The sequence below is a fragment of the Lolium perenne genome, chromosome 5 (assembly GCF_019359855.2).
Source record: "Lolium perenne isolate Kyuss_39 chromosome 5, Kyuss_2.0, whole genome shotgun sequence".
NCBI classification, from domain to species: domain Eukaryota; kingdom Viridiplantae; phylum Streptophyta; class Magnoliopsida; order Poales; family Poaceae; genus Lolium; species Lolium perenne.
In genome coordinates, this window is record NC_067248.2 from 112,120,248 (window position 1) to 112,135,766 (window position 15,519).

The window sequence follows — 15,519 nt, forward strand, 5'->3', positions numbered from 1 at the left end:
TTCATCACCTTGACATGGTCTTGGATGACATGGCCTTGGTTCATCCAGTTTAGTATAAGAAATGATTTAATCAGAGGGGTAAAGAGGGGATCATGATATAAAGTGCACAATTGACCATCATCATATGTGAGAGGGTTTGGAGTTTAAATTTGATTCAATTTTGGTTTCTTTGATGCAATTAGGTTTGTTTGAGTTATATAATCATTTTAGAAACAAAAGATCAAGCCATGGTGGCCTTTGGTGATGGTTTGCATTTGTGCCCTATGTGTATGTGAGGGTTTGGCTCACACTTGGCATTTTTCTTTTATTTACTCAAAGTGGTTTATTATGATCATAGGTTAGGGTTTATTAGCAAATGATGATCATATCAACACTCATCATGGCAAATGCACCAAAGATAATCACTCATATGCATGCACTTGTATGTGACACACTATGCATATAAAAAGTTTTTGTTTGTTGCAAATTTTGAGTACTTGATCTCTCCTTGATTTTATTATTGTTAAAACTTGGGATGTTACACGTACAAGGTGTTGGTACAACTCTGTACCTCTAGCTCACCCCGGTCCATCCTTTTCTAGCGCTTGATTGATGAGGCCTCGGACATGCATAACGTAAACTTGATCATCAGCTCTCCCTTTTCTGGCAGCACTGGTACAATTGCTGCTAGCGTGTGTCGATGCATGCTTGGTGTAGCGTCCTTGATCATCTCCTCTTCAACCACATCATTATCCTCATCTTCTTCGTCGACCACCGCCGACACTAGTGACACAAGGGCCTCGCTCTTGTCACTGGCATCAACGATCACATGTTCGTAGTTGTTGACGTTTAGCTTGGCCACGTCCTCCGCAACCTTTGCGATGATGTCTTGTTGAGTAGTTGTAGTTGCCGTCTTGGGCGCCTGCCAAGGACAACAGGTACCTGGAGAGCCTGTGTCTGCCCCATAGCGTTAGGAAGGAACCATGTGCGAGGATGTTCAAAATGTACCGGTCGGACGCGCATGTCTTGGTTGAACTTGATCTTTCTATCTGTAGTTGAGAGGTCGCACCTCGCCTCCATATGGCCGATGAAACCATAGAAGAGACAAAAGTTAGGCAACCTTTCAACCGCATACACCAAGCGAGGAGTTTTCATTAATCATGAGTGTCGTGCCGATTTACCACCCAAGCTCCCATGCCAAGATTTTGGTGAGCATGTAGAAGGGGTTAGAACCCATATCGGCACATAGTCCATTTAAAATTTAACTATTTAGAAACTATTAATGCATCCATTTTTCAATATAAGTGAAAACTATGCAAGATTTGTTCTGGCTCGAGGTTTGCCATCCTACCGCAAACCTCTTTTGTTGTATCGACTTTTACAATTTGCTAGAGTGGCAGGTGTGGTCATCCGTTACCACATTTTTTTTGAACAACGTTACCACATTCAAAAGAATGGTACACACTGTACAGCCATGGCCATCTCAACTATTTTCTCAAAGAAAGAATATTTTCTGAAAGAAAAAAAGAAGGAATAGAACACAGAAATAATAGAAAAACAAAGGAGATAACGCACGAACTACCGTCACCATTCTCCATTCTCTTCCTCAATCCAAAACCCCACGAAAACCATTCTCACAAATGGCGACGCCGCCGCCGGAGCCGCTCTCGCCGGAGAAACAGGGGGACGAGGAGGCGCGTGGGCTTCTCTACGAGGCGTACAACGAGCTGCAGCGCCTGGCAGCCGAGCTGGGTGGTGCGGCGGTGCCGGCGCCGGCGATTGTGGTGGTCGGCCACCAGACGGACGGGAAGAGCGCGCTGGTCGAGGCGCTGATGGGGTTCCAGTTCAACCACGTCGGCGGCGGAACCAAGACGCGCCGACCAATCGCGCTCCATCTCCGCTTCAACCCGAGCTGCCACTCCCCCAACTGCCGACTCCTCGCCGGCTCGGGCGAGGGGGATGCTGAGGACGACGCCGGGGCCGCTGACCGCGCAATGCCACTCGCCGACATCCAGGTTCGTTCATCGATGCGCACATGTGGTTCCGGATATGCCTGGTGGCGTATGTTCTATCTATCCTGGTGGCGCCTTTGCAATGCACCGTATGTGTTTGTGTCATTGCTAGTGTCATGAACCTTATTCATTTTATGTGATTATTACAACTTCTGTGTTTTATTTTGCCTGCAACTACATACTAGTAACTAGAAACCTAGCTAAGTTCAGACTCTTACATCTCCATTTTTTTGTTGTTGAGAAAATATTAAATGGCCAAAGGTTTTACTTGCCAAATACTTCAAAGTTGATGCTGTCATTGTTCATCTTCTAACCCATGGTATATATGTGCTAAGAATGATGAGAATCATTAAATGTTAAATGAACATCTTGGTTGGAGTATACTTTGTATGTTATAATGCGCTGAATAATCATTGACCTTTTCCCTTTGGTCGTTTGCCAAAATGCCTTTTGCATATGTCATGTAAATGTGTAAAATGACATTTATATGCTTATTAAATGGCCAGTTAAAACAGGAAAACGACTAAATGTTAGCGGATTAACTACCTATACCTTTTAAAAAGACCTTTCAAAAGGCATAACAGCCTTATTTAGTAGAGTGAATCCACGGGTACTAGTTTGTTGACTTGCTGTAGATGGGAGGTGTATAAAATACGCAGTGTCTATGCAACAACCTGATAGATGACGTGACCCAATTGCTGTGGTTGTCAAGCAAAGCACGCAGTACTTTTGTGTTGCATTATAGTTTCGTAGGAAACGTATACATCACCTTGCTGGTATTGTCAACTTGAAACATTGATAAGACTGAACTGTGGCATTATATAATTTACTGACAGAACCTCTACCACTGCATGTCAATATTATTTCATAAGAATAACTACTTTCAGGCATATATCGAAGCTGAAAACAAGAGGCTGGAGAATGATCCATCCCAGTTTTCAGCGAAGGAAATTATAATAAGGATAGAATACAAGCATTGCCCCAATCTCACCATTATTGACACTCCAGGCCTCATTCTTGCAGCTCCTGGCCGTAAAAACCGAGTTCTGCAGGTACTCTCTTATCCATTTGCTTTCTATCAGTTAATACTAGCCTTTGTTGCCTTTTATGTTTTCCACGGAAACTGTGCTTTTACTGTGATCATATGAACTCCTCAACACTAATATTTACAAAGCAATCTACAGAGTCAGGCTTCTGCTGTTGAGGCCCTTGTTCGTGCGAAAATTCAGCATAAAGAAACCATAATTCTGTGCCTTGAAGATTGTAGTGATTGGAGCAATGCAACTACAAGGAGAGTGGTGATGCAGGTTTGTTCCCTTAAACTTTATTTCATGGAAAGGTAACATAAACATGCTTGCATGAATCCACGCTAGCTGTATCTCATTTTTTTCAAATGAAGGAGCTTATTGATTCCAGTTTCATTGCCATGAGCTGATAACAACAATGCCGGGATAGTTATGAGGGATAGCAAGGAACATTGCTCTGTAATCCAGCAAATTCTACTAATGATAGCAAACTATCTGTTCTCCAACCAGGAATCATCAAACAGGAAGTACAGACTTAGGCTTATTATTACAAACTTGATAACTGGTACATCCAAACAAACTAGAAGTCTGTTACTTCCTAACACCCGTGACAGAAACACAGAACCTCCTTAACCATCCTCAAGCCTGAGAACCATTGGATCCTATCCCTGTCTCCGGCTGAACACCTCAAAAGCCACCCTGCTACACAATCCTTTCTTGTGAAAATAAACCCTAGAATACTTTCAGCAAGAATTAGGAAAATTACGTTACTAGGATCCTGTGGGCAAAATCTTCTGAAAACCGGCAGTATTCCTAGTCTTCTAAATTGAACAAATCAAATGGAAAGTTCTAGACCCAAGTACAGAAAGTAAAAGAAGAACTAGGCATGAGAGTAATATCAGAAGCACAGCTAACTACAGTACAAGTATACTTAGCTATTGCACAGTCAAATTTCAAAAATAAATGATTTTATAATCTACTAATTCATGTGAACTACTACTTAAACTTAGGGCTACCTGTGCGTCCTCATTTTAACAAGTTACCTCGGTGAGTATGCTATGCTTTCTCTAAAAGCTAGCCAGACAAGACTGTATCCTCAGAGGTACTTCCATAAACCAGAACTTCTATATGGCCATCCAAACTTATTAGTTTTTTTAGCAGAACATATAATAAAGATTTCACTGAGAGCACTCCACTATTCATAAGTAACCACTTACATACCGTGAGTCTCATGTAGGCAGGCTTTACTACAAAAAAATCCTGAAGCTCTTGCCGAGCTGCATCTCATTTACTGGGTTACTATGCTTAAGTAGGAATGCATTGACTATCCTAAGTTCTAATTTTCAATCAGATTATTCAGTTAATTTAATCCTTTGTTGACTAAGAAGGGTGATGCATTTTAGCTACGTTGCGTTCCTTTTTTCGATACTGCAGGTTGATCCTGATCTTGCAAGGACTGTTCTAGTCTCCACAAAACTTGACACGAAAATTCCGCAATTCGCACGGGCCTCTGATGTTGAAGTGTTTCTTCACCCACCAACTTGTGTTCTAGATGGTTCCTTATTGGGAGATTCCCCCTTTTTCACATCAGTGCCTTCTGGGAGAGTTGGTTCTTGCCATGAAGCTGTCTTCAGATCAAATGAAGACTTTAAAAAGGTAATGCTACTACAGATCTTTAGGTCTTGATTTTTTTCCCCTCGTGAATTTGGAGTTTTCTGTGAGCTTGCCATGAAGCTGTCTTCAGATCAAATGAAGAGTTCAAGAAGGTAATGCCAGCATTCCAGATCTGCAGAGCATTATCTTGCCTTTTTAACCTGTTGTGAACTAGTTTAAAGTCCGCATGTGAGTTTTCTCCCTATGTATTGGAAAGCCAACTGGTCATCTGATTTCACACTTTTTATAGTAAAATCTGGCCCCAGACAGTCAACTGGACAAAGGTCATGCTGGAAACGTGTCATTCATCCATATAGATTGTTTCCCTTGCACATGATGTGACACAGTAGAAATATGTAGAATCATGTTAGAGAGAATTTACATTTTACATAAAAGTTGTGCAGTTATCTGTTTGTTTTTCGTTCCCATAATCTAGACCAGCTTCTATTTGATTATTATAAGCTATAAGGTTGTTTCTAAACTTCCCGTAATCCATACCGCCTTAAAGTATGCTTCCATGTTTGTACATAGCTCTATGTGATCAAGACATCTCAGGAGAATCAATAATGAATTGGTTTCTACTGCAGCAGTGCCATCTGCGGAGTTCAAAAACGTAAATAGATTGTGCTCAAGATCTGGCTGTGGATCTAATGAGTTACATCACTATTGGATCATTTATTAGTGCTAAGTAAGATCAGATGTAATCTTGCAGCCTAGCAACAAGAAGAGAGCTGCTTTATAGGACACTAATGTCCATGTTAAGGAGCACCTTTTTGCCAGGATTCTTCTCTGTCAGCGCTTGTAGCCAATTTCGTCTACTTTTTGTCCTATCTGTATTGGGTACTTATCGAATACCTTTGTGTTCACTGTATCCTTGAAAGGCATCTAATTTATCTAAGTTCTGCAGGCGATATCACTTAGAGAGTTGGACGATGTTACATCTCTTGAAGACAAGCTAGGAAGGTCACTTACAAGGGAGGAGAAGAATAGTATGGGAGTGAGTAACTTGAGATTATTTTTGGAAGAATTGCTGCAGAACAGGTATTCTTGTATATTATTTGCAAAGGCAGAGCATATAGTTTTTTTTATCGTTCTTTGTATCTAGGAGTAATACAAATTAATATGAACAAGGTACATCGAGAGTGTTCCATCAATTATTCCACTTCTTGAGAAGGAAAATCGCGCTGCATCGAGGAAGTTACGCAAAGTCACACAAGAATTCAGGTGATTCCTTGATTGTCAGCAAGTATGTCTGTAGTTTACTGCACTTAAGTGGCCCTAACTACTTGGCTCCAGTTTCCTGTTGGAAGCTTATCTTATATACAACTATAAATGGAGATGGTGAATGAACTATTTTCCTCTGCACTTTTGCAAAAGAACTATTTTCTTCTCCGATAATTGCAAGCCAGCCTTGCGTGGTCCACTGCTGGCGCTGCATCATCAATTCAGTATAATGCCCCTAACATTTCGTGGAAGTGACATTGCTAATTAAGAAAAGAGGCACAAAAGCTATGTTCCAATCCCCCTCCCATACAACAGAACAGGTTATCTGAAGTACTAAGTTTATGAGAGTACACTACTAAAGCTGTCTGTTCTTTCTGCCCTTATATGCTTTGTTGCCAAGCTTTTCATTCAAGATGCCTGCTATATCCTGCTAATGCTATCTGCATGTGAACAGTGATTTGAACGAAGCAAAACTGAAGGAGAAAGCTCGCCTGTTCCATGATTCATTTTTGACGAAGGTGCCTATTACTCTAGCACAATACTGTTTTGGTATCACCTTAATTTGGATAAAGAAGTTTTCATGCATTTTAAGGACGAAAAATAATATCTGTAGCTATACTTCTTCTAGGTTGCAGTATATTTCTATACATGCAATGGAGCATACTTTTTCTTTAATGTATGTTCATGAGATATATGCTGCTGAAAATTTCAGTGAATATAGTGCTCAGGACTAAAAATGCTGGATATAAATCTGAAGGTTGACTTACTATCTCTGTGTTTCAGTTATCCTTGCTACTGAAAGGCATGGTGGTGGCTCCTCCTGATAAGTTTGGTGGGTGTTTTATCTCCTCTGATTCATTTTCAGACAGAGGCTATTGTTAACTCATTAACTGCAGTTTTGCTAATAATCTCTTGGAACTGTCGGGTCTTTAGGAGAAACTTTAATTAATGAGAGGGTCAATGGAGGAACATTTACGGGAAGTGAGAATTTCCAGATCCCGAACAAGATGATGCCTGTAAGTTCTTTTCCAGTGTGTTTGCTCCCCCTAATTTTTGTTGTTGCATTGGGTCTACTAGCTTCTCCTGAACTTAACGTCCCAATCCTTTAAGGTGGTTTTGCCAACATGGTAGATGCCTCAGCAGATTAAATATATAAAAACCTTATAGAATTGTCCCACATGCCATTGTTTAAAACTTCTTCTGTTGGCACTCTAACTCCCAATCCCAACTCGACTGAATCAGCGAGCATCAACCATGCTGCACCCTCCCCTCTCTGTTTCCCTTCACAAATCCGCCCCACCCCCACCCCCACCGCCACCCACCCACCCAAATTCCAAGCCTCTTCCCCAACATCCTCCTATTCTTCTCTCCCGCGTTATCACTAGGGAGGCTGGGATGACATTCTTCTCATGAATGGCGTCGGAGTTCATTCAGCAAGGAAGAAGCCGACATGTGGCTTGTATTTTCCTTTTAGTTATAACAGTTGAGTCCATCTTAGAAGATTGAGACAGGGCAGTCTTTGACTAAACTCTTGAATATGCTGTACCAGAAATGTTTTTCTAATTAATTAAGAGGCTCCTAATGGACCCAGAAGCTGTTAGCAGTGCCACATTAGATATATGGGTTGCTCTCGACTCGTTAGATATGGGCTGCTGTGGACTAGTTTGACTTTAGTAACTTCTTGCCAACCCTTTAATCCCCAAATTAAATTCTTGTGAAGAAAAAGTAACCACATTTTGTCTTGAAAGTCAAGCTCAGCCTTTCATGTAATGCATACTGTATTTTGGTGTGACTCCTATAACTAGTAGAGTTTTATGCATTTTTTCATACAACTGCATACTATGTTTTGTTTTTCAGAATGCTGGAATGCGTCTTTATGGTGGTGCACAATACCATCGGGCAATGGCTGAATTTCGTCTGGTAGTTGGAAGTATCAAGTGCCCTCCGATTACTAGGGAGGAAATAGTCAACGCCTGTGGTGTTGAAGATATTCATGATGGGACGAATTACTCCAGGTATTCTCTTTCCACACGTCAGACATGTTTCTGTTATAATTATATAGTATATTTATTCACTTTTGACATTGTTTTGCTAGGACTGCTTGTGTAATTGCTGTGGCAAAGGCACGGGACACATTTGAGCCTTTCCTTCATCAGGTTGGTGAGCTTGCCTCAAGTGTGTGCATATTAGGGCTCCTTTGATTCATAGGATAGGAAAACCATAGGAATAGGAAAAGTATAGGATTGCAATGGCATTTTAGTGTTTTATGTCAAGATGCGCCTCTTCACCTCTGTTCATGGCTGCTTATTCCAGACTTGCACATTCATACTACACTTCATACATATTTATGTGTGATTATAGTTTCAGTGAAATCTCCGACCACGTTCGTCCTGTTCTGGACTGAGAGTCTGGGACCAACCTGTGAAAAATATTTCACATAAATCATGTGAAACTAATTGAAAGTGGATATAATTATAGACAGTAGTTGAATTCCCTGTGGTTGGATAAGGTTGAGCTTTCATCTTTTTAATATGTTCCTTTCAGTTAAAATATATTTTTTCTTTTGTTTGGTGCAGTTGAGTTTTAGGCTGTTGTACATACTGAAGAGACTGAGTCCGATCTCTGTTTTTCTGCTGGAGGTAGAATCTATCCACAAGCCATTCAATTCATGCATTTCTGCTTTTGTGTTTTCTAATGCTCTGATAGAACTCCAACAGAAAGACGCTGAGCACTTTAGTAGCCATGATGTACTTGTGAAGCGTGTCCAAGCTGCTTTCGACAAGTTTGCTGAATCCACTGAGCAATCATGCCGTGAAAGGTGATAGTGCTCTCAATTCCGATACCTTGAATCATCTTTCAGTTTATTGGTTGTGTGCACTCTAGACACATCATATTGCAAACTCAGTTGCAACTAACTCTTTGAGGCTTGTTTGAATTAAATATATGTTCTAATGTTCCCTCTTGTCTACCCTCATTTTCTTAATGTCGCGCTGGTAAACTAAACATAATTTTATTAGTTATGACTATCTTTTTATTTTTTGCGGGGAAGATTTATGAATGCATCTAGGAGGCGTTGGAGTTGATATCTAAGTTAGTTACACTAAACCATGGCATAAATGTAAATTTTCTTCAGTAAAGCTTCTGGATATAATTAGTCAAGCGAAAGGCAAACCTGATACTGTTTCTGGTCCTAGTATACATACATCTAATTGCCATAACGGATACTTGTTTTCTGATCTTATAAAGCAAGTGATTGTACTAATGCCGGCAACCACTGGAATACCTAAGTCCTTCCCCGACTGGTTATTTTCTCCATGCTTTCTTTCATAGGTTATTCATTGAGGTTGTTAAATAGATCCCTTTTGATTTAGCAAGCCATATCCGCACCACATCAATTGCCTCTTTCGATGTCTGGAAGTTACATTCGGTGTATTCAAGAGCATATTTTTTTTTTTTGAGAAAAGATCGCTGCGATATATTAATTCACCGAAACATCGGAGTCCAACACACTTACAATAACAGCTGGTGGAACACCAAGCCAAGACCTAGACAGTTTATTATCGCAGCCCTCCTTCGCTAACACATGAGCAACTTCATTTGCCCTTCGGCGCACCGTCCTCACCGTGATCTCATCGAAACCAACCATGAGCTCTTTCACCTCCTCCACCAGAGGACCATGGAGTGATCTATCCTTGTCCCTCTGCCTTAGCTTCGATGCCATCACCATGCAGTCCGTCTCCAGTACCACCTTCGTCACATGCAACTCCCGCGCAAGGAGTAAGCCTTCTCGACATCCCAGGAGTTCAGCCACCTCAGCATCTGCAACATGGGTGAAAAAACGGCATGCCCCCGCACGGAAGCTACCGTGGTGATCACGAACGACCACGCCTCCCCCTCCGTTGCCTTCAGCTTGGCGAAAGGCTCCATCTGTGTTGATTTTGCACCACCCAGCTTCCGGCGGTGACCACTGTTCCTCCCCTACTGTTGTTATTGCATGTGACCTTGGGTCCCGATTACGCCAATATATTAAAATAAATAATTCACACGCTTGTCTCATGTAAATATGTGAAGTAGAATTTACGATGCAGTTCTGTTAAACTAAACCTCTTCCGATAATGTAATAAGTGATGTCAGACGTATGTCTTATGTAAATATGTGGAGTAGTATTCTTCGTCAAATTGTTGTTCATATTTCTTTTTGCGTCAAAGCTGCTGGATTACAAGCTTTGTGGTACCACAGGTGCATTCCTATATAGTACTATTGTTTTTATCTGCTAACCTAGTATATTTGCATGCTCAAATATATAATGCAGATGTATGGAAGATTTAGAGAGCACCACCCGTTATGTTACTTGGTCCCTCCATAACAAGGTGAAATTTTATTTACTTAATGATTACAGCTAGTATTTTTTTGTATTGGCATTCCTAATGATATGCTACACTGGATATAGAACCGTGCCGGATTGCGTCACTTCCTTGATTCATTTGTTGCACCGGAGCAATACGCACATACTGCGCACTCATCTGGGCCGCATGAGCAATCCTCTGGGTTGAATGACAATAAGCAGGATAGGCCAAAGGGAGACCTGAGATCTATTCATCCTTCAGATTCAAATCCATCCAGTGTCGCGCCAGAAACTAGACTGGTCGATCTATTGGACAGCACGCTCTGGAACAGAAGGCTGGCGCCCTCATCCGAGCGACTTGTGTATGCGCTGGTTCACCAGATTTTCCATGGGATCAAAGAGCATTTTCTTGTCACTACAGAACTAAAGGTCTCTATGCAGTAAACCCTGTACTCTGTAGCCATTCCACACGTTTCCGCTTTATGTCCTAATAATGTTTTGGCTCAATGTGAAATTGCAGTTCAATTGCTTCCTCCTCATGCCAATTGTTGACAAATTGGCGGCGCTTCTACGAGAAGACCTTGAATCAGCTTTCGAGGACGACCTTGATGGCATCTTCAATGTCGCCCAGCTGCGCCACTCACTTTGGGCAGACGAAGCGGGAGCTGGAAGTCGAACTGAAGCGGGTACGGAGTCTCTTAAACCGTTTTAATCACTTGCCAATTAGATTCCTTAACATCAGTCTCCCATCTGACATTTTGCTCTTGGATTCAGATCAAGCGTTTAAAAGAGAAGTTCGGAGAAATAAATATGAAGCTCAATTCTCTCCAGGTTAGATAGTAGGCCTAGATAGGGATGAGTCTTTAGTGCAAGTAAGTATTTGTATGTAGAAATAAACTAATGGCCCACCTTGTGTGACTTCCTGTTGGTTCCTTTTTTCATGAGTAAATATGAATCATTTCCTTGGTACGCTCTACTTGTCAACGTGTACTTGTGGTTCCAATCATTCCATATGACTGTTTCAAGAAAACTGTTCCTTGCAGAAAGGTTTAAGTTTGGGGTGTTGCTTAGTAACTTTAGCATGCTGTGAAAGAAAAGAGGCTATCGGATGATTCTTCAGGGCTTACTACATCTTGGTTTTGAATAGTAGTGAAATTGTGCGTCTCGTAGCAAGCAGCACATGCACGTCGCGACTATTTCAAACCAAACCCACCTGAAAAGCACCATCCGAGCGTACATCTCCAACCTCTCAAATCAGCAACCTAAACTTAGCAGCAGCTTCACCACCTGCCTCTCCGTTCCTCCATCTCTCTGGCTTCTCTCCCTCGGCGCGCGCGAACCACGGTGGTATGCGACGTGCATCGGGCACAACCAACAACGCGACGTCGGGATGAGGGGCGGCGACGGCGACAAGGAGGCCTTCTTCCAATGCCTGGACCGCGTGCCGTCCGGCATCCACATCGACGCCGACTTCCCCTCCGACGACGATGAGGATGACGAGGACGATGCCCGCGCCTCCTTCTCGTCCGCCATGGGCGACCACCAGTTCCAGAGCTTCCGCAGGCACCAGGCGGCCGTGCTGCTGGAGGACGACGACGAGGAGCAGGAGGAGGCGGAGATGGAGGACGCGTCCAAGTACGACATGTGGATGTCCGACGAGCCCATGTCCATCCAGGAGCGTCGCCGCCGCCTGCACCAGGGCCTCGGCATGGTCAGCAGCCGGGACCTCGCGCTCCGCCGACACAGCACCAAGAAGCGCTTCGCCGACGTGCCACGGAGCGTCTCCAGGAAGTTGATGCAGCTGCAGGAGCAGCCGCTGCCACCGGCGACGTTGCCGGTCCCCGACGCGCCGAGCGCCGCCGCGGCGACGACGAAAGCTCCGGCGCCGCCCAAGTCAGGACTGGCCGCCGCGCGCGACATGCTGAAACAGCCGCCAGCCAAGCCCATCACGCGGCGCCGGTCGGACAGCTTCCTCGCCGTGCGAGACGGCACGTCCGGCTCGGGGAAGCCGTCTCTGCGCCGTGCTCGCTCCTTGATCAGCCCGCACGACCCCTGCAGCAGCTCGCTGGCCGACAAGTTTAAAGCGACACGTGCTAAGCCCGGCGTGCCCCTGCCGGCAGCAGTACCGGCGGATAAAGACAGGAAAGGCGACGGTGGCGACGGGAGCGTCGGCCAGACCAAGAAACAGGAGAAGGAGGCCGCCGTGGTCGCTGCGCCCAAGGACCAGAACCAGACCGGCGTGCAGATGGGGCTGGAGGAGATCGAGAAGTTCATCGGCAACACCCCTATCATGAAGCACCTCATGCGCCGCGGCCCGAGCCAGCACCACAGCCCGCCCATGCCGGCGCCCACCGGCGCCGCGCCGCCCAAGGGCGACAAGTCGGCCAGCAAGAAGAAGGGCGGATGGCTCAAGAACATCAAGTCCGTCGCCATCGGCGCCTTCATCCAAGAAAAGGACGGCAACGGCAAGCCGGCCCCCGCCGCGACGACAGGCGCCTCCCCAAAAAAGGGCCACGCCGGTGCCACTGTGCCACCACCATCGTCCTCCGCCTCGACGTCCTCGGAGAAGCTTAAGGTGCAGAACTACGGCAAGTCGAGCAAGGAGCTCACTGGACTCTACATGTCCCAGGTACGCGGTAGTACTAGCAGTTGACTTGTGCTGCACACAGAGACGTTAACTGAATCCTGTCATTGTGTGAGTTGCTGTCAATCATCACCGTGTAAATGTGCGACTCGCAGGAGATCCAGGCGCACGAGGGGTCCATATGGAGCATCAAGTTCAGCGCGGATGGGCGGCGTCTCGCGAGCGCCGGCGAGGACAGCGTGGTGCGCGTGTGGGAGGTGGTGGAGACCAGCGCGCCGGCGGGCTCCGTGCCTCAGGACGGGTCCCTGCCCCCGCTGCCTAGCGGTGGCACGACGGCGGACGGGGCGACGCCGGCACTGTCCAAGAAGTCGACGACCAAGGGCGGCAAGACAGCCAAGGACGCGCTACCGGAGCACCTCGTCGTCCCCGACAAGGTGTTCGCGCTGGCCGAGCAGCCGCTGTGCGTCCTCGAGGGCCACGAAGACGACGTGCTCGACCTCACCTGGTCCAAATCCGATCAGGTCTTTGCACGTTATATCCCACACATGCGAATCACGCTCTGATCTATTCCTACAAGCACTTGTTGACACCTTTTGTTCTCACCGCAGCTGCTGTCGTCGTCCATGGACAAGACGGTGCGGCTGTGGGACACGACGAGCAAGGCCTGCCTGAAGAAGTTCTCGCACAGCGACTACGGTGAGTGAGCGCGACAAATTTGGATCTCCATGGCAACCTCTGATGCGTTCTGTTCTTGTTCCTGACACAAGCCGTGCCATTGCAGTGACGAGCATCCAGTTCAACCCGGTGGACGACCGGTACTTCATCAGTGGCTCGCTGGACGCCAAGGTGAGGCTGTGGAGCATCCCCAATCGGCAGGTCGTCGACTGGACCGACGTCAATGAGATGGTCACCGCCACCTCCTATACCCCCGACGGCCAGGTATGCCGCCGCCTCACCCGTTGACATCACGCCGTTTCTGTTTCTAACACACCGTTGTTGATTGTTGACACGAACAACCGAAGGGCGCCATCATCGGATCGCACCAGGGGAGCTGCCGGTTCTACAAGACGGCTGGTACGATTAGTATCGCATCCATGTAATTGTGTCGAACAGTAAGTGCAAAAGTTGGCTTAATTGTGTGGCGTGGCTATTGCAGACTGCAAGCTGAGCGCAGAGTCGCAGATCGAAATCGATGCCAAGAAGCGCAAGTCGCAGGCCAAGAAGATCACCGGATTCCAGGTTGTATGCACCACAAATTCTGACTGATTTTCTTTAGTACCATGTATGCAACGTACTCATCTTCGTGCCCGTGGACGCCCCTCCAGTTTTCCCCGGGGAACTCGTCTGAAGTGCTGGTCACCTCTGCCGACTCGCAGATTCGCGTCTTCGACGGCGTCACCCTGGTCCAGAAGTTCAGAGGTAGGTAACAGCCGACCGACGAACTCAGTCTCGAGAAACTATTCGCAGCGCTGAAGACGTGGCAAACCGAAACCAATGCAGGGTTCAAGAACACGAGCAGCCAGATCGCGGCGGCGTACACCTCGGACGGGCGGTACGTGGTGTGCGCGAGCGAGGACTCGCACGTCTACATCTGGAAGACCACCCGGACGGCGCCCGCCGCGGCGGCGATCGGCATCGGCATGAAGCCCAAGACGTGGTGCACCATCCGCTCCTACGAGAACTTCTACTGCAAGGACGTCTCCGCCGCCGTCCCCTGGACGCACTCGCCGTCCCTGCCGGGAAGCCCGAAGTCGCAACAGGGCGGCATGTCGTGCAACGACGAGGTGTGCACCATGGCGAGCCACGCCGCCAAGGCGCCGGACGTGAACAAGAGCGGCGAGCTGAGCAGCCCCGCCGCGCCCTCGCCGCACTCCGGCCCGCTAGGCTCCGCGGCGGGGGACGCGCGGCACGGCGGCAAGAGCGGCGACAGCGGCAATGCGTGGGGGCTGGTGGTGGTGACGGCCACCTTGAGCGGCGAGATCAGGGTGTACCAGAACTTCGGGATGCCCTTCAGGATCAAAGGCCAGGGCAATCTGTTCTACTGATTATAACTGAGGATTTTCGGAGGCAAATCTTTTCAAGATGCAAAATTAACTTAGCAAATTCTACGCGGACGGAGTAAATCTTAGCAACTGCCTTAACGATTTTGTATGTGACTCGTTTCAGGTAGATTATACGCATAGGATCAGCAAGTAGGATGGACAATTTGGATATGTAGCTAGCTAAGTTAGTGCAACAATTTTAAAAATGTACATGAAACTAATGGGATTTGTTACATTTGCATTTGTACCAAACAGTATACACCTGGGGGTAAGTTTTTTTTTTGAAGAAACATGGGGTAAGTTTTTTCACAGAGAATGGAGAAACACCAAACCAAGTTTAATCCAAAAATGGTGAAGACCATAAGCTTGGGCATGCCCAAGGAACCCCACTGGACATATATTAAAACTCTCGGTTTGCACACTTCTAAACTTTGTTTTTTAAGCAACATAGAATTCTCGCTACAACTTTGAGCGTCTTTATTTATTTTGTGTCTAGTTTTGTTTTAATTTGAATAAGGCCATCACATTAAATACTCTTCATTCTTATGAAGGAGCTATTGGACCAAACTCTCTATTCATGAATGCCTCAATAAAAATAAGTTGCATATTATTAAAAGATGAAGAGGGATGCAAATTTAAAGCTGAAATTTATATT

The 15,519-nt window shown here is 45.8% G+C and overlaps 2 protein-coding genes across 2 annotated transcripts; both read left to right on the top strand.

Annotated features, from left to right (window-relative positions):
* The first annotated feature begins 1,539 nt into the window (after window positions 1–1,539).
* Window positions 1,540–11,291, top strand: LOC127299658 (dynamin-like protein ARC5). Its single transcript, XM_051329663.2, is given in 18 exon segments — window positions 1,540–1,994; window positions 2,879–3,043; window positions 3,176–3,298; window positions 4,451–4,672; window positions 5,577–5,710; window positions 5,801–5,893; window positions 6,348–6,411; window positions 6,677–6,725; window positions 6,827–6,909; window positions 7,751–7,908; window positions 7,989–8,049; window positions 8,470–8,532; window positions 8,611–8,711; window positions 10,206–10,263; window positions 10,344–10,667; window positions 10,759–10,884; window positions 10,886–10,924; window positions 11,013–11,291. Coding segments are annotated over 18 exon segments (2,304 nt in total). The 5' UTR covers window positions 1,540–1,619; the 3' UTR covers window positions 11,079–11,291.
* Window positions 11,292–11,378: 87 nt separating this feature from the next.
* Window positions 11,379–15,125, top strand: LOC127299657 (uncharacterized). The gene is made up of 8 exons (XM_051329661.2): window positions 11,379–12,867; window positions 12,978–13,343; window positions 13,431–13,518; window positions 13,604–13,761; window positions 13,845–13,896; window positions 13,979–14,061; window positions 14,148–14,241; window positions 14,323–15,125. Exons 1-8 carry the CDS (start codon window positions 11,419–11,421, stop codon window positions 14,865–14,867), a joined length of 2,835 nt encoding a protein of 944 aa, XP_051185621.1. The 5' UTR covers window positions 11,379–11,418; the 3' UTR covers window positions 14,868–15,125.
* The last annotated feature ends 394 nt before the right edge of the window (window positions 15,126–15,519 follow it).